Source organism: Emys orbicularis, chromosome 3 (assembly GCF_028017835.1).
Source record: "Emys orbicularis isolate rEmyOrb1 chromosome 3, rEmyOrb1.hap1, whole genome shotgun sequence".
In the NCBI taxonomy this organism is placed as follows: Eukaryota; Metazoa; Chordata; order Testudines; family Emydidae; genus Emys; species Emys orbicularis.
The window spans coordinates 33,221,093-33,248,972 of record NC_088685.1 but is presented as its reverse complement, the minus strand read 5'-3'; the positions used below and the strand labels follow the sequence as shown (position 1 = coordinate 33,248,972).

The window sequence follows — 27,880 nt, the reverse complement described above, 5'->3', positions numbered from 1 at the left end:
GTTAACACTGACATTTAAATTATTGTAATTAAGATCTAAACCGATGCCCTATGGGAATGAATGAACAGTGGCAATTTGCAGGCACTGAAGCTATTACTTCAGACTACAAATTCAGGGAGACAGGGTCACTTACTTTACTTTAGTTTGCAACTATAAATGGTTAAAGATAGACTTTTTTTATTTAAATGAAAGCAGAAATTCTGGAGAATAAGATGGTACCCAAAAAAAGAGAGTATCAAAAAGAGTAGTGGATCACCGACCCAACACAGCCTGGCCCATTTTGACACTTGCTAAGTTGAATGTATGTTCTAGCAGTTCTTTTCTAGGTGGTATTTCTATGCTGTTCTAGATATGGGGCATGATGCCCTAGATGATATATGCATTTTTCATATTGTTATTTATATTGTAGTAGCGTCCAAAGGCCCCCAACTAAAGCAGGGCTCCATGGTGCATTCTTTCCTTCATGGGATTTCTACTGTTATGAAGTGAGAGGGGAAGAGCTAAAATGCATTGTTCAGGATTGCTGGGTTTGAGGATGGGGGTCCCTTCTGTGCTGGATTGGGAAGGGGAGGAGGTCTATATTCTGTTGTGTATATTTGGGAGGTGCATTCTGTGCAAGATTGCAGAGGGGTGGGGTGCATTGCTGTGTATATTTAGGGGGTGGACTGGGGAGGAAAGACGGTCTATTGTGGTGTTGTGTATATTTGGGGATGCACTGTGCTGGACTGGGGAGGGGAATGGTGCATTGTGATGTGTATATTGGGGGGCATATTGCTGTGTATATTTGGGGGTACACTCTCCTGGCTTGGGAAGAAGGTGCATTGTATTGTGTACATTTGGGAGATTGAGGGGTGCAATGTGCTGTGTATATTTGGGGGTGCATTCTGTGCTGGATTGGGGAGAGGGTGCAATGAGGTGTGTATATTTGGGGGGTGCATTCTGTGCTGGATTGGGGAGACGGTGCAGTGAGGTGTGTATATTTGGGGGGTGCATTCTGTGCTGGATTGGGGAGAGGGTGCAGTGAGGTGTGCATATTTGGGGGGTGCATTCTGTGCTGGATTGGGGAGAGGGTGCAGTGAGGGTGTGTATATTTTGGGGGGTGCACTGTGTGCTGGATTGGGGAGAGGGTGCAGTGAGTTGTGCATGTCTGGTGACTGTACTCTGCGCTGGCTCGGGGAGAAGTAGTCCCTTTCACACTCACTGTCTGGAGCCTGGTTCCCTGGCTGGGACGGGAGGGATTTGGAGCTCGCAGCAGCTCTCAGACACACCCCCGCGCGCAGGCATTCCCTGGCTGGCCGCCGCTCAGTGACAAGCGGTCCCGCCCCCCTTTCCCGTGCTGACCTTTCCCCTAGTTTCCAGCGGGTGGCTCAGACTGAGCCACAGCCGCCAACATGCCCACGCTGAGTCCTTCCTGCTATCAGGCAGGCTGCACGCCCCGATCACGCCGGCCGAGGCCGCCTATTGGTCCGACGCGGGCCAGGCCGGGCTGCGATTGGTGGGGAGCTGCCCGCTCCTTCCTCCCCCGTTCGCCTGGTGCACGGAGTATCTGGTGTGTTTCCCCCCGCCCGCGCCGGGGCTGCTGCGCGGCCGGCCCCGCGGGCGGGGGAGGTGGAGGCGGCGCTGGCTGCTGCCTTTGTCACATCGCTGCTGCCTGCAGGAGCCTCGCCATGCCCGGCTCGGAGAGGGGAGATGCCCCCGCTGTGAGTACCCCCGGCCGGCGCTGCCCTGGGCTGCTTTGTGGGGTGGGGGGCTGCTGGCGGAGAGGGGGGCACTGAGGGGCCGGCTGCCCAGCCGCTCTCCCCCATGGCTTTCCCGTGCCCAGACGCCAGGGTGATGGGCGCCCGCCCCAGAAGCGGGGCTCCCCCCTTGGGGCGCTGGAGGCAGCAAGCCGGGCACCTGCTGCCAGGGGCGCTAAGCCCGCTCGCCATAGCTTGGCCCCGGGGCGGGCGGTGCGTGCCCTGGGGTGGGGGCGTCTGTGGCCCGCGCTGCTGGCCCCGGGAGGGACACGGGAGCGAATGTGCGCGTGGGTTTCCTGTGAGCCCGGCCTCCCCTTCCCAGCGCCCTGGCCGGGCGGGGGTCACCCCCTGTGGTCGCCCCCCTGCCGTCGGCGTGGGGCAGGGGGCGAGGCTGACCCACGGCGCGGTACGTGCACCCGAGGGAGGCCCGCTGCAGCTGCCCGGCCCAGGGCGGGGCGGGCATGGCAGCTCGGTCGCTGTCTGCGCTGTGCACCCCCAGCCCCCTCCTTCCCGCCCGGGCTCCGCTGCAGCTCGGCGCCCGCGCGCGTTCGCAGGGCTATTTTGATGCATCACATTGCCCCGGAGTTATATTGGGAGTGGGCGGCGGCTGCGGGCCCCGCGGGGTGGGGAGAAACCCCGCCATCCCCTCCCCTCTGGGGGTGGGGCTTTCCCTCCTCCCAACCCGCTGGGCTCGGCTCCGGGGCTCCGTCACGCTGAGCAGGCGGCCGCAGTCCCGCTTCGCCTGTTGAGCGAGCAAACGAGACTGGTGAGGATCGGCCCCACCTGAAAATAAACACTCAGGGCCTGGCCCCGGGGATCTCCCGTCCCGTGGCGCTGCTGCTGCTCCGGCAGACGCACAGCAGCTGGGGCCGCCTGCCAGCTCGCCCGCTGTTTGCAGGCGCCGACTTCCTGTGCAGTGCCTGTGCGCCGCGCGCGGGGTGATCTCAGGACAAGCTGTCGGGCTCCTCTCGGCGCCGGTGTGAGTTTCACCCAGACTTTATTTTATGAGCACAGCCCTTTTCGAGGAAATCACCCTCGTGGAGCGTAACCTCTTTTTGGTGTTGATGGAGGACTTTGGGAAGCTATTTATTGGATTGAGCGCGGAGACTTGGAAGGCGCTGTCACCAGCTCCTGTGTCTTCATATGTTTGCCCGGTGCCCAGCACAGTGGTTCTGCTTGGTGGTTTTTACTGTTCATATTGTAATCAAAGGATTATATAAAGTGATTAGATGATTTTTCAAGACCTGTGGGATTTTTTTCTAAAATTTTCAGAGCAGTTAGTCTATTTAAGGACTCTTTAAATTGGATTATTATTTTTTTTTTTAACCCTGAGGCTTCCTTTAAATCTGGGATGATTTGTCAGGTGGATGAATACTCTATGGATTTGATAAATGTCTGCTTTTCAGATCCATTGTGCTTAATGTATCTGCCACACACGTGTAATAAATACTATGTATTATGTACACAGTTGTATATCTGCTTGGCACTATGGACCTAGTGAAGTCAATGGCAAGGTCTCATTGACTTTCAGTGGGGCCATAATTTCACCCAATGCCATCTAATCTGTTTTAGGTTTTTTGAGTAGGACTTATCACTGCAGTATCTAAACATTGTCCCTACCAGTTTATAATCTAAAGAAAGGCCGGATTCTGCTTTCCTCACACACTCGGAATTCTAATTGATTTTGTTTAGAGTTTTGGGTGTGCAAGAAGTGGAGGAGTGGACCCTTTTGTTATCACTCATTTTATGTGGGGGAAAGTGAATATAAGTGTTAGAGCAACAACATGTGGCTGCTGGGGTCATTACAGCACACACACTGAACATTTGCAAAACTTGTGTACGTTTTCACTGAAGGAAAAATGAGAATTTTTAGCCCCCGAAAAGTACAATAATGCAATATTTGCTTATGAAAACAAATTGATGTTTGGGTTCCTCTCCCATCCCCAAATGCCCTAATAATAGTATCTACCTCTTACATAGTGCTTTATCATTGACAACTGGATGTTCATATGGTGCTCTTAGTGCCCTCCTATGTATGTATCTGTCCGCCTCAATTTCCTCCACCTGTAATATGGGGGATAAATGACTTGCCAAATTTATACACTGAGGGCACGGCTACACTAGAGAGTTTACAATGGCACAGGCAGGTATAGCCGCTCTAAGCCAACAGGAAAGAGCTCTGCCCTTGGCTTAACTACTCCAGCACTCCTGCAAGCTGCAGAAGCTATATCGGTGGGAGAAACTCCACACTGGTGCTTATGTTGGTGTAACTTATGTCGCTCAGGTTGGTGATTCATTCACACCCCTGAGCAACATAAGGTATGCCTACTAAGCTGTAGTGTAGACGTAGCTGGAGTAGGCAGCAGACTTGTGTTTGGAACTTGGGAACCCTTGACTCTCTGCCCTTCTCATTCTTCTAAACGGCAGTAAATATTAGACTGAAGCTAAATAAAACCCTTGTGGTCAAGCCAGAAAATGGCCCTCACTAAACAAAGCAGGGTGTGGAGTCACTTTGTGTGTGTGTGTGTGTGTGTGTGTGCGCGCGCGCAGAACATGTTTACTCAGAACAACAATAATCCAAGAAAGTTAGTCTGGAAATTTAAGCTACGTGTGTCAATTCCTTTCCAGTGAGTCATTCTTCTGCAAGGCTAGTTGGGTTGGGAGTGGGGAGATAAGATGTACTCTGATAGGAGGGGGAGGGGAAAGGTTTGCATATTGAATAACTGAATTGGTTTTTAAAAAAATCTTGCATTGGGCATATGATGAGTTTCAAGTGACCTTCATTATAAGCAAACAATATGTGGTAACTTTGTTTTCCGACTTGTTCTAACAGCTAATTATCCGATTGCCTTTAGGTTGACATTGTGGACATATATGAATCTATACGTGAACGACAGCGTCATGACAGCGAAAGGTCTACGTGTAGCACCTTAGAGCAGAATGACATAGAAGCAGTCCAGGCGCTTGTTTGTATGAGCTCCTGGGGTCAAAGATCACAGAAAGGTGACCTATTAAAGATAAGGCCACTTACGCCCATCTCAGATTCAGGTGACTTCACCATGCATGCAGAAGCTGCCTCTGAATTACCAAAGGATTATCACTTTTTGTCTACACTGGTAAGAAAAAAACTAATTAAAAATGAATATGTATGACCACAGATAAATTTTATATTATTACTATTATATCCCCATTATATTGAATAATTTTGTTGTATTTGGGGAGAGAGCAGTATCTTTGTTTTTTAAATGCTGATTATTGTCGAAAGTAATGTCTACCCCCTAACTTGTCTATATATGTAATTACTATTTTCATGTAAAGTATACATTTCTCAGTTTGGATAATTCCGTCATCTCTTCAGTAATAGATGTGATGACACAAACAAAATGTTTTGATTTCCTGTTTAAATCCAAGTAGAAAAACTTTGATCAAGAGTTCATTTTAACTAATGTCCAGGGGCAGCTTATTTGGATAGTTTATTGTAGGTTTCTCCTTAGTACTTTGAGTAAGAGGATTGCATGTGACTCTTACTCTTGGGGGAATTCTGCACTAGAAATATAAAAATTCTGCACACACTATTTTAAAATTCTGCAAAATTCTGCCAGTTTTATTTGTCAAAAATAACATTACATAATCATGCCAGTTTCAATTACTTTGGTAATTTATTTCAAAATACCTGTCAGCAAGTATGTCTGTAACAATACAGACGCACACAAAAAATTACCCCAGCAGTAGAGAGTTAAAGAAACCCCTATGACAACCCAGTTCCTATTTCTCTGCCCCCTCTTCCCGCCCAGCTGGGGGGGCCAGACACCCACTACCCCTCCCACCCAGAGCCCAGCTGCGGCACCCCCTCGCCCCAGCCAATACACCCAAATCCCCTACCCCCCAGAGACCAGCTGCGGGGCCTGCCCTTGCCCAGACACCTGCCCCTCTCCCCCCCCAGACCTCAGCTGAGGGCTTCCCCCAGCCCAGACAGCCACCCCCCTACCCATCAGACTCCAGGGATCCAGAGGGAGAAACAGCCTGATGCTCAGTCCCAGGCTTGTGTGGCGTTTCCGCTGCCTCCTTCCCTTAGGGCATGCTGGGAAATGCAGCTGCCGGGAATCCTGTAGCTCCCTCGTTCCTTCCCCTGGCAGTGTTTTCTATGTGTGAGGTGGGCTCTGCAGGGTCCAGTGACGCCTAGTGGTGACCAGCAGCACTGCAGCCCATTTCTGTGGGGGGGGAAAGGAAATTCTGTGCGCACAACATTAATTTCTGCAAAATTCTGCATTGCGCAGTATTCCCCTAGGAGTAGACTCTGTATTGATTTACCTGCAAAGATCATACAAAAAAGAATCCTTGGAATGTAGGACAAATGTTATTAGACACTGTGATAAAGCATAAAAGCAAGTTGAAATTAAACTTGTCGCTTCATAATGATACTTCCATAGCCTGTGTGTTTGTACGTGCAGCTGATTATTTCTCCAAAGTTCTGGTCCACTTCAGATGACAGTTGATTCTCAGGTACCTGGGAATGGATCACTTGATGATTTTCTGTTCGTTCCCTCTGAAGCCCCTGGCATTGGCCACAGTCAGAAGATAGGATACTGGGCTAGATGGACCTTTGGTCTGACCCAGTATAGCTGTTCTTGTGTTTCTTATATAGGTATTGTTGTAGTTGATATCCAAGAAAAGCTAATTTGTTTTACTCTTTCAGTATGTTAAGGAATTCATTTTACCCAATAGACTTTTATTATGCAAATGAACTAGGAAGAAGGAGGAGGAAGATTGAGAGGGGTGATGACTGGCTGATAGACCTCTTAGGTCACATTCTCATCTCCCAACAGTGGCTGGTCTCTTCTGGAGCAGTGAAGGGAAGAGGCATAAATTCTCAGAAGCAGTGGAGGGAAGAGGGAGAAGTGGCTCAAGAAGAGTGGGGAGAACAGTTCCAAACATATCCATTCCAAGATGAGCTACCAGCTGACAGAATAATAATTAATAAAAGATTTAGGTCTCTGCAAACCTGCAATTAAGCAGGTATAATGTCACTATGAATTGCTATCCTATTTTCTAAGAACAGCGCACAGTGAACAGCATTTTAATAGACGCAGCCATTATCTGAGTGAAAATGGGCGTTGGAGCCTAAAGAGCTGACACATGCAGTATTGCGGCTGTGTCACTGTTTACTTGATACTAGCGGGCTTTTGAACTTTCCAGAAGAGCCACTGTATAAGAAGTTAATGTTTTAGTCAGAGCTTCCTAAAATACGGCTCTTTAGACTCTTCATTCTACTCTAGATCTTTATCACATGTTCTTTATTTTTAAAGTAAGGTTGATAACCACTGTGAAAACACCTGACGGTTTTTATGTTTGTATATTTTTGTTTTATTTTTCTAGTGTATGACCCCACCCCACAGCCCTGATTTTGTTGAGCCATCGACTACAATGCTCCTTTCTTCACAAGTCACTTATTCCAAACCAAGGACAGTCATGGCAAATACATCTGTTTGCGTAGTCACCTCTACAAACTGTGCGTCTGCCATAGCCAAACCATCTGTCATAAACATGGAGAGACAGTCCAGTCGGAAGTCAGCAATATCTGAGCCACCTGCCCCTCAGGCTTGCAGGGCCATGGCAACCAGTGTGATACGTCATACGGGCGATAGTTCTGCTTACCCCCACATTCCTGCTGTGCAAGTTAAAACAAAGGTAACTTCAGGCAATTGCAGCACTTCCACAGACTGGTGTGAAGCACAAGACCGAAGACATTCCAGAGTTTCAGAGGACATGGATACTGCTGATGGTTTAATTAGTGATACTTCACCAGTACATCAGCCTTATTTGCACAACTCCAGTTGTAATGCTACCAATAAAGGGCAACAGCCAATTCGGCCTGTTTCACCGCGGACTTGTTTACCAAAGAACTGTGACAACTACCTACAGAAAAAAGCCACCCAGCTGCTACCTACCCCTGTTTCAAACCCCCAAGTCATCTGCCAAATGATCCCTTTTAACAGGCAAAGACGTATGATTTCTGCCTTTATAAAACCCCCTACACAGACAGTCGCAACTACTGTCCAACCTATTTTACCCCAAACAGCCCCAGTTTCTCAGCCTGTTCTCATGGGATCTTCTGTGCCTCAGGGGACTGTTATGTTGGTTCTTCCACAGACTGCTGTTGCACAGACACCACAGTGCCAACAAACTGTAATGACTGTTGGAAACACCAAGTTATTGCCTCTTGCTCCTGCACCAGTTTTTATTGCTTCTGGTCAAAGCTGTGCACCTCAAATGGACTTCTCAAGAAGGAGAAATTACGTTTGCAACTTCCCAGGCTGTAGGAAAACTTACTTCAAAAGTTCCCACCTCAAAGCCCATCTTCGTACTCACACTGGTGCGTATGGAGGGCAAATCCTTTGTTACAAGAATATTCACTTGTATTGTTGGAAGAATGTTGTTCTGCATTTTGATTCTGAGAGGGGTAAGTGGGTGGCATAGAAACCTTCCCATATATTGTGGGAGAGTAGAGGATATTCTTCGAGGACAGACAAAAAAGGGACCATTTTTTCCCCCTGTAACTTAAACCCCAGATTAACTCCATTGACATCAGTAGAATTTCACATAGTGTAAATTAAAGCAAAACTTGGTCCAAAATGTTTTTTTTAAACTTGAGTTGTGCTATATTTAATATGATCTGAAGGAATTACATAAACCAGTTTTCTTGGGGAGGGTGTGTTGTGACACATCATCCTACAGGTAGTTTTTGTGTTTGTCTTTTTATGGTTCATCAGGCTATACATAACAGAATCCACTCTATACACCTGTTAAGATAGATGTATTTTTCCCCCCAGTTTTTTAGCATTCTGACTTCACTAAAGGAATGAGCACCAGGTCCTGAGCTGTAATGAGTTCCACTGTGGTGGATAATAGAACTAACTATTGGTTAAATAAAACCAATCGGCTTTAGTTTGTGACCACTATGTGCATAGAATTGTTAAACTGAAATGAAAATTAAACATAACAAATACTTGTGGACTGTCTTTAACCAGACTTTGAGGAGCAATCAGGGCAGAAATATATTTTTACCAAGTATGTTTTAATAATTCCTTTCTTCCTTCTGAAATCCTGGTCTGCTGCAAGTCACGCATTCTGGGTCCTTATTAGAAGGATGTCAAAGTGCTATATTTGTTTATTTTGGAGGGAGGGGGCAGGGAAGATTATTTTAAGATGTATTTCTTTCCTGATTCTCTCCTGAGCCTGGTCTAACTCTATGGATATTCAGCACATAATCTGGTTTTAATTTCCATTTAATCTGACAATTTATTTTATTAAAATTCCTCATTGGAAGAATAACTTTTTGAAAAAGACACTTTAAGGGAGTAGATATTCCCCTAAACTAGAACCCAGAGCAGTGGTCCCAAACTTTTTACCTCGCGTCCTCCCCTTACCTCAGTCTGTGCCCCTGGAGCTGGGGTTGGGAGCGGAGCCCCGGGCGCGGGGCTGGCAGCCGGGGCCAGGCCCAAGTGTGGAGCTGGGTGGTGCTCTCTCTCCATTCCCCACCCCACTCCCACGTCAGGGCTGACCCTGGTCCCAGCTGTGCTCCCCTGAATGTTTCTTGGTGCCCCCCAGGGGAACACGCCCCACAGGATTGGGATCTCTGACCTAGAGGTAGAATCCTCTCCTTCCTCGTTGCTCTTTAGGGTGTGTGTGCGAGTGGAAGAGCCATTATGGCTGGTGTAGTGGATTCCTGAGTTATCCTGGTGCAGTGCAGGATGGCCCAGGGATAAGGGCAGTGTATCTTACAGAACATCTTTCCTCTGGTTCAAAAAGAAGCTGTATGAATCCGTTCTAACATGATGACTGCAGCATGTGTACAGGGGAGCTGGAGCACACTGGTCTAACCGTGATTCTTAACTAGCGAACAGAGCCTGCAGAAGGCCAGGGGAACAATAGCTGACCTACCCTTCCCTCTGTTACTCCTGCTTTGAGAGAGAGGTGGATTAACTTGTGCAATAGGGGAAGGACTTAGCGCTTAATATGTAAGAATTCTTTTTAGTGCTTCCTTGTGGAATGGAGCACACATTTTCAGATTTATCTGTAAGTATATTTTGGATATTAAATGTTTATCGCTGGGTAAAAGTGGGTAGTAGATCACTTGCTATTAGAATAGCTCTAAAATTGCACAATTGTGTAAGTATTACACACAGTAATCAGAAACTAGCAAAGGTGATGTTAGAGCTCTGAGCAAACGCTTACGTTCCTTGAGCATCCAAAATGCTTGTGAAGCCACTGGAAATTTTAGCTTGTGAAAGGAATGCAGGATCATCCCTTACATTAGTTCTGTTTCACACCACATGAGTAATAAAATGTAACTTCTTTTTGGTGGAATTGATGAACTGCCAAATCTAATGATAAACATAACTCAGTAAATGATCCAAAATGTTAGTAATTATGTTTTTAATTGTTATTAGCAGTTGAGTTGCTGTGTTCTTTTGAAGAATTGAGCATTTTATTATGACATTGAGATCAAATCCAAGACACTTTTTCAGATTATAGTACTTTCTAATGACATGGCACAGCCTCTGACTTCTAGTAGAGGGATTCATTTCTCAAAGTTCACGGTCAAAAGATATTGTAGCTTTATGCAAAAATATTCTCCCCTAAACTCTGAATTGTTTGGCAACATTTTTTTAAAATGTTGTTGAATCAGAAAACTAACAAAAGCAATAAATGTACTATTGTCTAAGACCTCGATGCAGCAGCCACTTAAGCTCATGCTTAATCTTATGGGACTCGTGGGCCTAAAGTTAAATATGTGCTTAAGTGGCTGCAAGGCTGGAGTCTAAATTATTAGTTCTTAAAGCCATTTTCTTTTTTATCAGTAAAAATAACCTTGTTTTGCTTTTCTCCATATCCATTCAGGAGAAAAACCTTTCAGCTGTAACTGGGAAGGCTGTGACAAAAAGTTTGCCCGCTCAGATGAACTTTCTCGACACCGAAGAACTCATACTGGAGAGAAGAAGTTTGCTTGTCCCGTGTGTGACCGTCGTTTCATGCGCAGTGATCACTTGACAAAACACGCCCGACGTCATATGACTACAAAGAAAATACCCAGTTGGCAGACACAGGTTGACAAACTGAACAGAATTGCTACATCAGAGAAACCTAAAAGTGATGGTGCATTGAACATGCTCATACCCATACCAACCTCTGCCTAAGTGGGCTAGTTGGACAAAAAATCTGCTCTCTGAACTTTCTAAAAGTCAGGAAGAGCTACAATGGTTAAAACCGAATTGACGATGTTTTCTTAATTTCTGTTCATATTTGCCTCTTTAATAGGGCGGAAAAAAGGTATGTAATTATTTTATTCAGTTTAGGCTCTGTTCTGATGATATCATATGAGAATTCAATTGTGTGTGTGTGTGTGTCTCTTTTTTTTTTTTTTTTCCGGTTCCTCTTTTCCTCGACATTTGGGCATCCACAGTCACCAGCACTTCAGAAAAGCAGAACTCTTTGGAAACAATTTGGGTACTAGAGTATTAAAAGCAAAACTCATTTGAGTAACAATTGCTGTTCATATTTGATACAAGGTAAAACAAGTGATTTTTAATGTTTTATATACTAGTATTTTCTATACAAAATATATTTTATATTTGTTCAGCTAGGGCTTGGCCTGCCGTCATTGAAACTACTTGCATAAGTAAAAGTATGCAAAATCAGACCCTTTGTTTGGAAACTGCTTTTCACTAAGCCGCAAGAAACTTAATTAAAACATTTTATAAACATATAAACACTTGGTTAACTCACAATGTTTTGGAACTCTACACATTTAGACCCTGATCCAGCAATCAGTTTGCACAGTCAGACCTTCATTCAGATGAGATTGCAGGAGTGGGACTTAAAAGCCTGTTGCCATTTACAAAAAAAAAGAAAAGAAAACTCCAGGAATAAAAGTGTGCTTCTTGAAATCCACAACAATTAATTGAATTAGGTTCCTTGAAGGAAAAAATTGCACTTAGCATGTTTCATAAACTTTGCTGTGGTAAATCCTTGTGACTTCAGGTGGAAGCTTGAAAGACACACACTCCTGATTAGTTTTTGTTCTGACTGAGCAAAGTTTGGAGAGCCAAGACTGTTCAAGTGGATGCACAAGGACAGCTGCTTCTGAAGAATTTTGCCACCATTAAGAGATTTTTACTTAAATCTTGTTGATGCTAATCTGTTGCAATCTACTGTAAACACAAAACTGGTAGATGGTGACAAAACAGCTGTCGTGTAGTAAACTGGATCTCTGATTTGTATTTCTCTGTTTTTAAAATGTTAGAGTTTTTTTTTTATATATAGTGTTTAGGTTAGACTCTTGCACACCTAGTAATGAACTATTCAAGACTTCAGTTTGTGTATCAAAAGCACACACCCAAAGTCTAATTTAAAACACAGCCACTTTGTTAAACTGATGAGCCTCTTCTTACGGCCTTATACATCATGCTATTTTGCATGCAGAACCACTCTTCTCTATTAGATGAAATATTCTTCCTGTTGAATGGACTTTCTTTTCCATCAAAGTAGGTTATGACTAAGATGAATTGCAAAATTGCCAGCTGCAGGACTGCTCTGTTGTAACTTTCTTTAGTAGCATAGTATGATTAACAAAATTAAATGTGTGTAGCACAACTAGATCACTCAGCTTCTGTGTCAAGAAGAGAACACACACACACACACACATTATATATATTAACAAGCAAAGATGTTTGCTGTAGTGCTGAGATCAGACTTGGTGTAACATCTGACATTTCATTAGTACCCAGAATCATTGGCTATAGAACAGATTAAAAATAGCCTTTTGACTAGCGTGGTACCTTCCTTAATCCAAATATTTCTGTTCTGTCGGTTGATTCCTTGTGCAACTTGGCTGCTTCTATTGCAAACATCTTTTAACATTAACAACTTCATAAGGACTTTGCCTTAAGCTTATTTATTTATTTCATTTGAGTCTAAATTTCCTATCGTGAACAGCCTTCTCCTTAAAGTGTGGTTGTAATCTGAAAAGTAACAATATAAAAATGGCATTTTCATACTCCAGGTCATCTGCTTCTTGTGTGTGCATTCAGTTGCATCTCCCTCTTTACTGACAAAATATGTTTTTGCTACTCTTTGCTCTTATGAGCCTGTCACAGTCAACACAACTAACGGAGCATGAGCTGGATTCTCTTCCATTTTGCAAAATAATGGTTTGCTAAGTTCAGTCTATTACACTTTTTGAAATCCACTGAGTGTCCATATGGAACAGTATTTCAATTTGAAGTAAAATGATTGGACTTTCCTACTACCAGCAAATAATACATTGAAACTGTCAGTAATATTGAGCTTTTGAGAAGATATCTAAATTTCCAGATGAATAAAACATCAATATTTGGAAATGTGCTGCTTGTTGCACTGCTTCATTAGTCTGAAAACTTTGTTTTGTGGTGCAGTATGTTGGTCTGATTCTGCGCACATATGGACTGGTGCAAACACACTGAAATCAGTTTATAGTTCATGTGAAGTCAGTGAAGCGCATGTGTAACAGCAGAATATACTCCTATATCTAGGTGTTTATGCCTTTGGTTATAGTTATTGGTAATTTTAAGATTATGCTAAATTGAAACATTGCGCTCAGTGTACTTAATTTTTGTGCATATCCTTTAAAATGTCCAATCCTTGTTCATTTGACATTTATTATGACACAGCTGATCATCGGTACTCCTGGGGGAATTCTGCCCCACTGTGCATGCACAGAATTTATGTGCTTTGCCGAATTTTTTTCCAGCAGACAATACATGCTGGGAAGGTGCTGCAGTTACTCCTTTTGCCCACAAGGGGCTGTTGTGTCGCCAGAACAGAGAGCAGCTGCTTCTGTGCGGGAGCAGCCCCAGCTGCAGATAGGGAAGAAGGAGAGGCTGCCTTCCTCACAGCGTCCTGCCCGTGGGGCCAGGTCAGGAGGCACAGGATATGGGGGGACAGACAGCATGGGCTGCTGGGGAAAAGGTCACAGACGAGTTCAGAAAGGCAAGTGGGGGCACAGATTGGGGCGAGGACTGAATGGAGTGGGGGCGCAGGGCCACATGGGGACGGGGGCAGATGTGCCTGTCTGACTGAGAAGGGCTAGGGGGTCAGTCAGCGTCTGCATGGTGGAGGCTCCCTAACAATCCCTCCCTGCTCAAAAAACACCCGGCATGATACTTTGACAAATAAAATATGCAAAATTTTGCAGAATTCCCCCAGGAGTAATCTTGTGTATTGCTGTATGTATGCAAATATTTATTTTTCAAAGGGCTACATTGTAATTCCTCTTTTTGGTAAAGTGGATACTTGGACTGTTACTCTTGTGGTGTTTGAGTACTGATAGTTAGGATGCAAGCTTAATTCCATTGCAAAAAAAGATTAGCCCTGCTCTTCATGCTCTAGGGAAGAGAAGAGCAAAAAAATCTGCCTATGGACTGTAGTGCGACTGTGTGGCTTTTTTACTTGACCCAGACATGACATATCAACTTCAAAACCTATTTTGGTAAACTAATTTTTTTTAATTTGGCAGAATATTTTGATATTTCCCAGTAGCAGAACAGTTTTTGAAACACCCTGTAAGTAATTTTGTAGATGGTCTTGTTCTTTTGCTTGTCAGAGAGAGAAAAAGATGCACAGGAGAGTATGGGATAAAATTCTGCCCATAAATGTGCAAGCATAGTTGTCAATGGTCCCTGCGTCCTGTTTGCAATACCTCTATCTCCTATTTACTTAGGAGTTAGGGCCACTTAGAAGTTGGCAGGAACTGTGTGTGAGCATTAGACCCGTGAGTATTTAGAACCTGAGCCTGCAAATAGCTGAATAGAACTGAGCAAATAATAGATTTTTTTGGTTTGGGTGCTGAACTGAAAAGTTAGTTTTTTTTTTTTTTTTTTTTTTTGAGGCAAACCAAGCCAATTTTTTGAAATTTTTAATCAAACAGAAACTTGGAAAACTTTCATTTCCAATTGACTGAAACATTTCAGGTAGAGTCAGAACAGTCTTTTCGTGTTTATATTCGTTATGAGTGTTTTTGTTTTCATTTGGCAGTTTTGGGGTATTTTTCACCCTCTTTTGTAGTGATGGTCTTTTGGTGTTTTTTTTTTTTTTTTTTTTTTTTTAATTGGCCAAATTTGATAATGGAATGCCATTTTGAAGCAAAATGTCAGAAAGAAATGTTTCTAAATGATTGAAATGAAATGTTTTGACTTTTCCCCACACAAATTTCAAGGTGTTTTGGCTGAAACTGTTTGTCAGATTTTACCCAAATTCGGGAATAGTTTTTGACAATCTGAAAAAGGCATTTTTTGGTGAAATTTCTATTAGCGGAAATATTTTACCCAATGCTATGGCTGAACATATCCTGTGAGGTGTTTTGAGGGTGCTCATACTGTTGGGCCCAAGGAAAGCAAAGTACTTTTGTAAATGTGCTTGAATAACTAAGTCAAAATTTGAAACTTTTTCTTGCACAGTATAAGGGAGTAGAAACAGAAAAATGAAGTAGTCTTAGTGGATTAAACATGACCAGGTAAACTGTCCTAGTGCACTTTAATGCCTGCACAATTTTGTTCAGTCTTTTTACTGCGAGCCTATAAGTATATTTCAAAATAAATTTTAAAATTTTCACATTTTTGTAACTGTTTTTTATCTTATTTAATAAAACTGTAATGTGGCTTTATTTTTAAATCACAAATTTCGGATTTACAAGTATTTAAAGCGTTTAGCTTGTTCAAGAATGTGTAAAAGTAAAATGGTATCTGGCATATATTTAGGCAGATGATGTGTTGGTTCATCTAGTGCATTTCTCTGCAAATACAGGATTACTTTTTCCTATTCTAGATTTTTCCAGTGCTTCATCCATTTATTAACTGTTACATAACCCTTCTCGTGCACTTGGTATAGTGGTGTGCAGTTCATAATTAGTCATTGTGTCTGTTTTGAAAGACCCTCCACAGCCATTTGATCGGAGCCCTTAGATTTTTATAAATAAATTCTCCTTGTGTGGGTCATGCTGATAATCTAATGATACAAAAAATGTGCACCTCCATAATTCCACATGAGGTCATTGCTGTAAGTGCACATATCCAAATTTGGTCCAAAAGATTTAGATGCAGGTTGCTCTTCTATTTAAACCAATAGAAGGACTTTAGTGCCATTTTCTTTAGCAGTGGAAAGAAACCAGTATCCCAAGACTGTACGGAAGTGTCACTGGTTTCTCCTTCCCCTATGCACTTATTCTGTGATATGGATGCAACTTGAATTGGGCATATCTTCTTTAGTGGTCCGTCAGGCAAGAGTTGTCCACTATCGTGGAAGAATTTTTCTGCTATTTCTCTACTGTGCCCTTCCCACCAACCAAATTGCAGCTACACTTATTTCTAGCTGAGTCACTTTAAAAAGTCTGGTTTTGTCTTGGACTAGAGAACAAATAGTGTAGAAACAAACAAGAATCCACAAAATAAGTTTAAAGCAAGAAAATAGAGGCCTTGTTCTTACTTCAGTTCTTCACTGCAACATTCTACTATGACACCTGTCTGTACCCATTGCCCTAGCCGCTTGCAGCTGGCAGCATGCCCTGAATTTGGGAAGAGGAGCAATGCTGTACTGTTGTGTAGGTAGATAAGACCGCAAATATCATGCTACTATATAACTCCATGATACGCCCTTACCTTGAATACTGTGTGTTGTTTTACTTGCCCCACCTAAAAAAACAAAACAAAAACTGGAAAAAGTACAGAGAACGGCAACAAAAACAATTTAGGGGTATGGAACAGCTTTTATATGAGGAGAGATTAAAAAGACGGACTGTTCATCTTAGAAAAGGAACAAGTAAGGGGAGGGGAAGTGGAATATGATAGTCTATAAAGTGGAGGAAGTGAGTAAGGAAGTGTTATTTTCCGCTTCACATAACAAGAACCAGGGGTCACCCAATGAAATTAATAGGCAGTTGGTTTGAAACAAACATAAGGAAATACTTTTTCCCACAACACACAGTCAACCTGTGGAACTTGTCAGCAGGGGCTATTGTGAAGGCCAAAAGTATAACTGGGTTAAAAAAAGAATTAGATAAGTTAATGGAGGATAAGTCTATCAATGGCGATTAACCAAAATAGTCAGGGATACAGTCCCATGCTCTGGGTGTCCCTAAGCCTCTGACTGCCAGAAGCTGGGCCTGGATGACAGGGAATGGATCACTTGATAAAAATGTCCTGTGCTGTTCATTCCCTCTGAAGCATTTGGCACCTCCCCCCTGTTGGAAGATGGGATACTAGGCTAGATGGACCATTGATCTGACCCAGTATGGCCATTCTTACGTATGTGCACCACCCGACAGCAATCCCTCCCCCCCAGCAAAAAGCAGGTTTTCCTCACAAGTCATTGGAGGAGGAAGACCGTGAAGAAGAAAAGATCTCATGGAAATAGGGCTCCTTCCCAAGAACTCTGTCTCCTCCATGATTAATTCAGCCTCTTGTGTGTGTGAACTCTTCTGCTTTTCCTGATGCCTTTCTCAGTCTTCCTGTCACCGGATCCACTCATTGCACATGGTGCTTCCTCGGGGCAGCTCAGGGGATTAGCTCTTGCCAGGTGCTGCCCGCCTTTGGCGGTGTGTCTACCTGTCATCTCTTTCCCAGACCTGCAGCTTCCTGTTTGTGGTTTGGCCCTCAGGCCAAGTCACTGAGATCCTCCCCTTACAGGGAAGTCTAAACCCTTCTGGATCAGCTGTCTGGCAGGTGTCTCCAATGCCCTGCATCACTTCCCAGTGGCTGGTAGGGGAACCCAGACTTGCCCTCTACACTGGGTTCCAGCCCAGTGACCCTATAACAAGCAGCCCAGGTCTGTATGCTCCTACCCCTTGCTGGTGTTTCCCTGGGCTTCTTCCTACTTATCTGGCTTCCCCCTCTTTCTGCCAGCACAAGCTCTCTCCCCCCAGGGAGTGGCTGCAGCCTACTTCCTTGCAGCCTCTTGCTGCTTTTTGCTGGGGGGGGAGGGATTGCTGTCGGGTGGTGCACATACGTAAGAATGGCCATATTGGGTCAGATCAATGGTCCATCTAGCCCAGTATCCCATCTCCTGGGCTTTATACAGGCCCCTCCTGTTCCTGCCCAGCTATGCCCATTTCCAGTTTGTGGCCTGCTCCCTGTCTCCTTCCTCAGGTGTAGCCTGGGCAGTTAATTGGCCTGCCTAGCCATTTTAACCACTCCAGGCCTTGTAGGGGTGGGCACCCCATCACACTCCCCTTGGGCAAATGTGCCCACCCTTTTTTTCTTTCTGGATTGTCTTAATGGCAGGTTAGACCTTAAGAAGCTACCTTCCCACTCTTTCCTCAGACTTTGTAACAGCTTGCCCTAAGCCTGCTCCCTCTAACAAGGGGGGAAGGCTTGTGTTTTCACAATGTTTGTGTAGAATCAGACTTCATAATCTTAAATTTTCACATAAAATTGCTCTAGTTTAACTAAAGCCTGGTCTACAGTTAAAACCTATAGTGATTAAGAAATGGGATTGCAGTCACTATTTTAGTGGCCAAAAGTTACTTTGAGAAAATGGAAATCTGCAATTCCTCCCTCATACACAGACAGACTTAGAGAACTCTCTACTACTGCATTAATGGAAAAAAATGACTGTCTAATAGAAATGATTGGAAAAAAATATTAGGATGTCTGGTCATACATTGCAAACTTTTGCAGCTTAGTATGTATTAGTCCCCAATACTCGCAGGTTGTTCTCATTTATCATTTTGGTCACTTTAATTGATGCCCTGCACAGCCTCTATGGGTTCAGGGTTTTCTTGTTTGATTATTTGTTTTTGTTTTTCCCCAGGTTTTACAAATACTGTGACCAGGGTCCCAGGAGGGCCAGCTGAGGTCACTCAATTAGGTTAACTGCAAAGAATAGGGCAGACAATCCCCAAAGCTGGTGGATATTTTCAATACTTAGATTTACCAAACCAGCACAAAACAGCTTCTATAGTACCTCACTGGTTGCCCAGAAGTCAACAACACAGTTCCCTTAAAGTAACCCAGCCTCAGGCCTCCACCCAGGTACCCAAGTCAAGAATGATGAAGATTACTGAAAATATTTTTCATCATATAAAAGAAAAGGTTCTACCACTCTCAAAGGATCAGACACATTACCTCTCAGGTTAATGAATATTCCAGATCTTACCCAAACACATGCTTACAGCCAATTCTTATTAACTAAACTAAAATTTATTAAAAAAGAAAAGAGAGTATGGTTTAAAAGATCAATCAAAATATATATATATATACACACACACACAGACATGAGTTCAATTCTTGAGGTTTAGATATATAGCAGAGATGGTGAGCTTTGTAGTTGCAATGAGTTCTTTTAGAATTTAGTCCATAGGTTATAGTCCAATATCATAGGGTGTTTCTAGCTTAACTGGGACCTCAATCTTGGAACTCAAACGTCCCCTGATGAAGCTTAAGCAGATCTGAGAGAAAAAGGATTGGGACCCAAGGAGCTTTTGTACAATTTCAAGCCTTCTTTGACAGGTTTGACAGAACTCCTCATTGTCCTCCTCCTGATTTAGTGAAACTGGTGCAAACCCCTCTTGGCCACTTACTTTGATTTAAAGCAGGCTTATTTCAGTTTAGTTTAAAGCAGCTAATGAATTAGTTCGAACTGGAATAAGTGACTTTTAAAGCAAAGAAGGTTTGCACTAGTTTAACTAAATAATATAAAATCATACCTTTAATTAAATCTGCAACTTTCTGATCTAGACCCTTATCTAAGGGTCCAGATTTCAGACCTCAGTAACTTGGGCTCCCTGAGCTGCAACTTGAGGAGTGCCCCTCAGGGAATATGTTCCTGAAAGTGAAAATTTACTCTCTAAGCTGAACTGAGGTCATTTTTTTTTTCTTTACATGAGGCCTTCCATGTTTGTTGTGTGTCAGTAATTTCTCTCTATCAAATGTGCTCAATTTACAAGTAGAATGATAATTTTTTTCTTAACTGCAAACTCAACCTGATTGGGCTTTCTCTATCTCATACATAATCACCTGTTACAAAGGTTAGGTCAGCATGACAGACCACTGTCTTTGACCTACGCCTTCAAGGACACCTGTGCCATAAATAGATTTCCATAAGAGTGCAGCTGATGGGAGTTTACTCAGCAATTCCAGTGATGCCGCACAAGAAGGAATAGAATTTAGCTCCCTCTCTACTGGTCTGTTGATTCTATGAATAACAGCAGTTATTAAAAAGCAGTTAAAACCTACTTTTGTTACTGTAGTCAGTAGAGATGAAAAGGCTCCCAGGAAGCAGATCTGCTGAGTAAAGGTGTCACTTTTTACATATGAACTCTTCAAAGTATAACTGCACTCTAAACCAACATCCTACCCGAGCGCCTAGTTAAGACACCCATTGCTTTCTGGAGCACCCATGGAGTCGGCATCTATGGGCTCACCCCTGGGTAGGGTACTCCTACTCAAGCTGGATCTACACTGGTGGCAGTGGTTTCAGTGAAAAACAAAATTTTCCTACTTTCTAATTGTCTTCTGTAACATAGCAACACCAGGACAGAGTTCCACCCTGATGGAGACAGGCACACCTGAGGAGTCTGTGTCAGGAAGTCATCTCAGGTATTATAATCCTTATTTCTGCTTTGGAAGTTCTGAGGTGGAGAACCAGGTGATGGGAGGACAGGGAGACTAGCTGTGAAAAGCCTTCATCTGATTAACCTACCTGAGTGAAAGCTGCGAGGTTGTACTGTAGGCTGTATTATTAGAGCTGTGAGTCTTGATTAACAGAGTACAGAAGACACACTTTAGTTTGCCAACAAAGACTGTTTATTGCCGCACCAAGCATATAGATAAATACAGAGCAAATATTGCTGCTTGTAACAAGCAAGTGGGTCCTCATGGCTTGCTTTTGGCAATTTCCATATCAATCTTTCCCATCACCTGCCCACACATTAAGTCACAGCTCCTCCCATTTTGAGTCTTCAATTTCTAGCTGAGTTTGTCCCCCTAACCAGTTTTTAAAGCCCTGTAAAAAGGTCAGCTGGCCCATAGCCAGCCTATGAGAGGGTGTTTCCCTTCTTAAAACTGCTCTAGAGGCAACCACTTTTTCTAGTTGTTTTCAGGAGATAAAGCAATCAGTGGTTTCCTCTCTGAAGGTCTTGCTGTCTTTGTGCTCCTTTCTGTACAGGTACGTGCATGCTCTAGGAAAGGCTAGAATGCTACAACTGTGACTACACCCTTTTTATTTCTTTTCCTTGTTCAATGGCAAGGTATGCTCCTATCATGGTAGTAATGTCATGGAAAACAATCAGCAGCTAAGAAAAAATATTTCTGTGCATTATATCTTCAAAGGTGCAGTTCTGCATTTGCAAAACCCCAATTTGCACGTAAATAAGGAGTTGAGTAGATGCAAATGGAGTATGCATAAAAGTGGCTTTTGTTCTGTTTTTGGAAGATTTTGGCCTAGTTAACTAACTTCTAAGAATTCTTTTCAGGCTTTTAAATTTCTTCCCATTTCAGTGTTAATCTTTTTACAGACCAACCAATAAATCTTGTGAATTCCAAATTGCCTTCTGCTAGGTTGTCATGCTGCTGACCATGTCTTCAGTTTTTTTTTGGTCTGCTGTCCTCTGCACATGACTGCTTTTCACGAGACAGATGGTCGGTCAGAAGCCAAGATATTTGCCTTTTGGTTAATATTTATATAAAAATCTCTTATGATCATTTTTTTTTTTTTTAGTTTGCATGGCATGCTCTGAAGGCTCACTTTTTTTTTTTAACACCACGCTCAGTGAAAGCTAAGTGGCTGGAGCTGGTAATCTATTTAAGTGGTAACCATGGAAAATGTGACCCTTTCCTTAACCCTCTGACCAACAGTGGTTTGGTTTGGTGTTTTTTAAGGAGTGGCTGTTTGTAGAATGGCTAATAGCCAGCATGGCACTAAACATAAGGTAGTTAGTTTGTGCAAAGTACAGAACATACTGTATTTGTATAATTTAGTATTTACGTGCTGCTTCTAGATGAGGGAAGATACCATGCTAAATTGTGGAAAATATTTTATTGTTTGTTTGGAGAGGACTGAGAGTTTTTTTGCACTAAATACCGTGCCCTGCTCCAATACACTAGGCTGTATATATCATGTAGAAGGGTAATGACTGAAATGACAGGCCGGCTACTCAGCTGGTGTATCTCAGTGCAGTCCCATATGTTTAGGAACAGGCTAGACTAGATGCTTTTTAAAAATAGGAATGAATTTTGTCATCTTATGAACAACAGGCTGGACTAAAGTATGATGTCCCCCCAAATGCTAATGGGGAGAAAATAAATCTTCTTGCCAGGCAGGTTAGATTTCAATGTTCAGTCCTTAGGCCTACTGCCAGCCTCCAGGTACTTTTCCTAATAATCAGTCAGGGATGTCTATTTTTTCGTGCCTTTTATTTTAATATTTTCTCTTTCTATAAAACTGCCAAAACACAGTCTTTCCTTTAAGACAACCTGAAAAGCGTTCTTAGCTGGAGCAGTTACTGAATAGAGCTGCAGGGAGAGAAACTGAACTCTGACTTCAGCGAGGCAGAGCCTGGAACAGGAGGAGGTCTCAGATACTGAAGGAGGCTGTGATCTCCCTGCCTACACAGTATAACAGGAGGGTCTGGCAGCTCAAAGGGTCTGGAAAGTTGGTAGATTTCTCCAGCCTGGGATTCCAGCTGAGCGGTGCCCAACTGACAGGGGTGCCACCCTTCTCCAGCCTCTCCAGTGTTACACTGGGGTATGGCCAGAGGGGGACTTTCATCCAGCTATTCATGGCTGGTAAAATGAACCCTGGAGGCCACTGCCAGCTGCCATAGTTTAAAGCAGCTTGGTGATCATCCTAAAGTAGGCCAGGCCCCAGAACCAGAAAGCCACAACCAGTTCCTCTGTGCCTTCCTCCCCCCATCTGTGCCTATCACATACTGGGCACCCTTAGAATCTGGCCCTGTGTGTCCAAGAACAGTCCCAATCTAAAGGAAGAAACCTGGATAGCGTAGAAATCTAAAAGTTGGCTAGTGTCTGAACAAAAAGGGGACACACCATGCATGCAGCATCATGGGTATGTACAGCTACTAGATTTAGAAATTTTCAGATGTTTTTTCTGTTCTCTACAAAAAATGCACTATGTATTCTTCTCACTCTGATATAATTTTGCTTGCTATCATGGCAGGTTATTGGAGATTAATTTTGTTTAATTCTGGCCAATGTAATAGAATACTGACCTTGGCCATATAAATTCATGTAATTACTTTTGTGTAATTTTCAGACATGGTAGTATTATTGAATATGTCGTTTCTACTCAAGCACTAGTTATTACCATATTTTCTATTTTTGTGTGTGGTTCTACTCCTAATGTTACACTACCTCCCCCAACCACTGCACATATATCTTTTGACTGACAGCAGGATATTTCTGGATATACCAAGCTATTCAAGAACCAGTGTGCTGGGAGCCCTAGGCTTTAAACTTACATGGCTTTCTGAAAGGCTACCTTTCTTTTTTTCATCCCCCCCTTCCCTCTTATTAAGGGTGTACGGACATGTGGGGGGTGGAGGGGAGCCCGCACTAGCTACTCATTAACTCCCTGTGTAGGCACTCATATTGTGCACTGAGTGCCTTTGTGCTCGGGAGCATAATGCACTTTGGCTAAACTGCCTGAGGGCTCTCTTAGTGCGCAGTCAGTGTCCCCACATGGCGAGCTAGTGTGGAGTAGCTAATTGAGTACCTAGTGCACTTTAAAGTCACATTTTAGCTTATTTAGCATATTAGCACTAACATCCCCATGTAAACATGCCCTAAGTATAACTTCCGTCTGATTGGGTACCACACCAGACCTCCAACAGGAACCTTTCTGTCCTTCTCTATGTAAGGTTCACACCACAATGATACCCACCATCTGAGTACATGAGCAGGACGTCTTTTGGAACACTGTTTCTTATCCAAACTGGTCAGTAGGGGGTTTTGTGCTATCTGCATGATCCTCTCCATCCTTCTAGAATTGTGCACATCCCCTTATAGATGCACTTTGCCTCTACTATCTTCATATTCTTGGAAGATTCATTAAAAGGCTATCAGTGTGCTGAAGAAGCACTGAGCAGGGGAGGACTATAAACCAGTATGTAGACATCTGTGCTCTGCCACATTGGCTAGGAGAACATGACAACCTGGAGATAGCCACAGGTTCCTCATTATGTAATCTGGAGGAAAAACTAAAACTAGATGCCTCATTAGGAAGAAAAAATCATATGCAGTGATAACTCATTAAAAATCCTACTGGATATCTCCATGAAAAAATAACAGTTGGAGGGACAGAGGATTGATCACCCTGTCTCTCTCAAACTGATACTTTTGCCTTTTATTGAGAATTACGTGGAACATAGATATTTGTGAAATATACACCAAAGTACAAAGGAAAAGTCAAACCTTGAAATCTTAAGGTGTATCCCACAGTTCCCATTAGCATGTGCCTCATCCGTTTGCCCTTGAGATTTCATCTGACATGTTATGTTCCATCAGAGGACAGAAAAGTTATTTTTTTCTAATTCTGATAATAAGCAGCTACTCCAAGGATATCAGGCTCCCCCCCGCCGCCCCCCCCCCCAAAAAAGACAGAAACCTTAATTTAAAAGTACAAGGCTTCACCGTCAATCATGCTGAAAACCTCTAAGTCTTCGGGTTTATAGGATTTTTTGTTTTACTTTTCCATCCTTAGTGATGAATGTGGTGAATTTTAAATTAAGCACTAATGAAAATTCTTGTGTAAGCCAGAAGTGGTATTTTATATCTAACTCCAATGCGGGAGTGCTGATTTGTGAACTACTGCTCTTCAATCATGTTAAAGCCCATCTCAAAGTGGGTGACCCAACAGGCGCATACATGTGGCAACGGACCAGTATGTGCATGTCATTCTGTCCTTGTGATTTCCCTGTAGCTTCCATTTCTGTAAGCCAGCAGGTAAGGAACTAGACCAGAATCTTGCCCTTTAAGGCAACCGGACTCTTGACAGTTTCAATCCCCTGCCTCTTTGGAAAAGGGGAGCAAGAAGGAACAGAGCCATATGCACAATCAGAACAGATCCCACACCTGTTGTTTGACAGAGAACTGGGATTTGAACTGTTAGATCCTGCAGCCTAAGTTCGGAATGATTGATTCCCTTCCCTCCCTTTTTCTGTATTGTGGAATATTTAAAAAAAAAAAAAAAAAAATGGGGGGGGGGGGCAAATTCAGACCTGGTGTATAGAGTTGCAATCTGCTTACCGTAGGTCTGAATTTGACCCATAGCTAAGTGTCAGGAAAGGTACGTTTTGGATATATCCTATCAAGTAAGTATTTATTCAAATGATTTGCTGCACTTCTCTGACTGAAATCACTCTGTCAGAATGGCACATCTCAACCTTACAATACATTTAAGACTTCATACACAAGTATTACTTGGAAACTGGCTTTTAAATATTAATTTACAAGAGGAATGTAATAAGATCTTATTTTTTCCCCACCGCATTGCTTTTATTCACTGGTCAGTGAGGGTTCCTTCGTTAATCAGTGCTCTTGCTCAGCACTTGCCAAAGAGGAGTTCTTCGAAGTCCTACAATACTAACAGCCTCCTGAGTGGTAACATTCTCTCTCATTTCATTCTTGTCTTTTCCATTTCTTCAGAACAATCTCACTGTGTGTGGGGTTATTTTGTTGGCAGAACCCTTGCTCATATGTGCCACTGTCAGCTATGATCGTACAGGACTGGCTCTCAGCGGCAGTACTCTCGTTCAATACTCGCCATGAGCTCTTCTTCAGAGTAATCGTACGATATGGGGGATTGCATCTCGGGCTTCTTGTTACTTCTGACTGGAAACCTGCAGGATGAGACAACAAAGTATCTTTACTGTAAAGGAAAATCAAGCTCTGTGAGACATAGTAAGCCCCTTATCTCTAACAGGGAATGAGAAACCGCATTATTTGTGTGTGCAAAAGTCAAAACAAACTCACCCATCTTACTGAACCATGGATTCTATAATGGTAAGCAGGCCTCAGTTTTCTGACCAAAGACATGAGGTGCTCATTAGTGAGCTTTGGGTAACAGTGATTTCTGAAACAAGCACCGAGAAGAAACTGGAATGATTTTCGCTGGTGTAATCGGAAGTGGAATGTTCATGTTACGTACGCTGACAATCCTAGAATTCACTCCTGCCCTTTCCTGCCTGAGCTAGGAGGGGTGGGAGAACAGTGGAGAGGTTTTGACCTTGCAAAAGTTACCACAAACAGTTAACTCTACCAGGTAGGCCTGTTTTACCACTCCACAGAGCAGACAGCAGCCTGTTGGGCAGGCAGCTTGGAGCTTCTCCAGGCTGCAGATCTACACACACTTTTGAAACCATGGAGAGTTGGAGGGGAAAGACCCTGGGCCTCTAGGCTTGTGTTCTCTTGAGTGCTCACAATCTTGTACTCACTGTGTCCTCTTGCCCCCAGAAAGCATAGGGGGACACGGGGCCAGCTTTGGCCCTAAAGAAGAAGCTCCATCTTGCTAATAGTGTTTAACAGCACACACATCATTGAATACGGAAGTAACTGTCTTCCCAAATATTGCATGCAGCGTTAGCCCAATGATTCAGGGGCACAATTCCTGTGGCCCTAGTATGGGTGCTTGTGTCTGTGTGGGGCAGAGCCTAGGAGCACGTTTCAGCACAGCAGAAACAACTTCTTCCCCCATGCCCTCTTTATCTGAGTAGTGGCCTCAGCCCCCTACCAGAGCGCAGGGAGCCCCCTCCCTGCAGGCCAGAGACAGGAACTTGCTAGGGGCCTGGGGGCATGGAGGTACTGTGGGACGCTGTCTGGGGGCCGGTGCACATGTGGTAAAATAAAAAGACTTTTGAAAAAGAATTGCATGATTTTGAACTCTTGGGGTCAACAATACTGGATTAATCAAGAAATCCTGTATTCTAATCCTTGTTCTCACATTATCTCCCTCTGTGGCATCAGGCAAGTCCATTTGCTTATGTGCCTCAGTTTTCTCATTTGTCAATGAGGGATAATATGTACCTAGCCCACAGCAGTGCTGGGGATGTTAGTTCATAAATGTTTGTACAATGCTGTATGAAGCGACTATTTCTGTGACCCTACGTTACCGCCAGAGGTGTGTTGCATAGGAATGTCACTACAAGGGTAAAATGGTTTAATCCACAAGAGACTTTGTTCTCAATAAACTAAACTAAAATTTTCCAGAGCTCCCAATTCTGACAATACCTGCAGGTGGGTATTGCTGGGCCCTGTGTTTCATTCAGTGAAATGGGTTTTTGTAGCGCTTTCCCTGAAGTGGGTTTATTTTTGATGTTTGTGGAGAAAAAACAAACAGGAAAGAGCTGATTTCTTCATATCCTGTGTATTTGGTACGAAAGCAGAGAGGTTTTTCATACCAACTAGCCAGGCTTCAACTACATCCCAGCAAATGGGACTTGATACCTAGTGCCTATAAGTTTACACACGTGGGACTGGTAAATCCAAGTCAATGGTGTGAAAGCAGGGACGAATGGCCTGCATTGCTGATAGCATCTTTTGCAGAGGAAAACTGAGGGCATGTTTGCCAGATGAAACCATACGGATAGTTCACATGCTGGACAGGAAGAGGTGTGGAACAAACTGAATTGGAACTGCAAGTGAGGATCCCTGAGAACTCTTCTCTAACAGGAGCTTCTACTGATTCAGTGTTTTCGTACTTCAATAGCTTTCATTGGTAGACCAGAGTTCTTCGCTATGTACAAGAATTCATTCCTGGTGTCGCTGAAAGGGACATACACCTGATGGCAATCACAGTCCTGCAGTAATTGCTTTGGAGCAGTTTTGCCCACAGCATTGCACTGATTGTAGGTCAGTCCTTATAATATAAAAAATTCTTATCTGTTGTGACAAAGTTCCTCCTCTATCTTGGTGGGTCCTGCGCTTATTGGCGGATTTTCTTGCCTCAGAGATTCACCATGTGGGTTGGGGAACAGCCCAGAGACCTTCCCCTCTGGAAGAACCCACAGTCCAGGTCAATTGGGAGGTTTGGGGGGAACCCGGGCCTGCCCTCTACACCAGGTTCCAGCCCAGGGCCCTGTGGACTGCAGCTGTCTATAGTGC

General features: G+C 43.5%; 2 protein-coding genes across 4 annotated transcripts in view; one reads left to right on the top strand and one right to left on the bottom strand.

Moving 5' to 3' along the window:
• The first annotated feature begins 1,631 nt into the window (after positions 1-1,631).
• Positions 1,632-20,363, top strand: KLF11 (KLF transcription factor 11). Of its 3 annotated transcripts, XR_010561299.1 has the most exons (5): positions 1,632-1,700; positions 4,592-4,852; positions 7,113-8,109; positions 10,638-11,066; positions 20,290-20,363. XR_010561299.1 is itself a non-coding variant. In XM_065400987.1 (4 exons), exons 1-4 carry the CDS (start codon positions 1,668-1,670, stop codon positions 10,931-10,933), a joined length of 1,587 nt encoding a protein of 528 aa, XP_065257059.1. In that variant the 5' UTR covers positions 1,632-1,667; the 3' UTR covers positions 10,934-11,118. The 3 variants fall into 3 exon arrangements, 2 of the variants coding, with proteins under 2 accessions (XP_065257059.1, XP_065257060.1); XM_065400987.1 differs by lacking the exon at positions 20,290-20,363 and having other exon boundaries at positions 10,638-11,118; XM_065400988.1 differs by lacking the exon at positions 20,290-20,363 and having other exon boundaries at positions 7,113-8,113; positions 10,641-10,751.
• Positions 20,364-25,514: 5,151 nt separating this feature from the next.
• The window catches only part of CYS1 (cystin 1), a 41,521-nt gene continuing 39,155 nt past the window's right edge, over positions 25,515-27,880 (bottom strand). The window contains exon 3 of the mRNA XM_065400560.1: positions 25,515-25,620. Within this exon, the coding sequence (XP_065256632.1) occupies positions 25,515-25,620 (106 nt within the window). The remainder of the gene's footprint in view (positions 25,621-27,880) is intronic.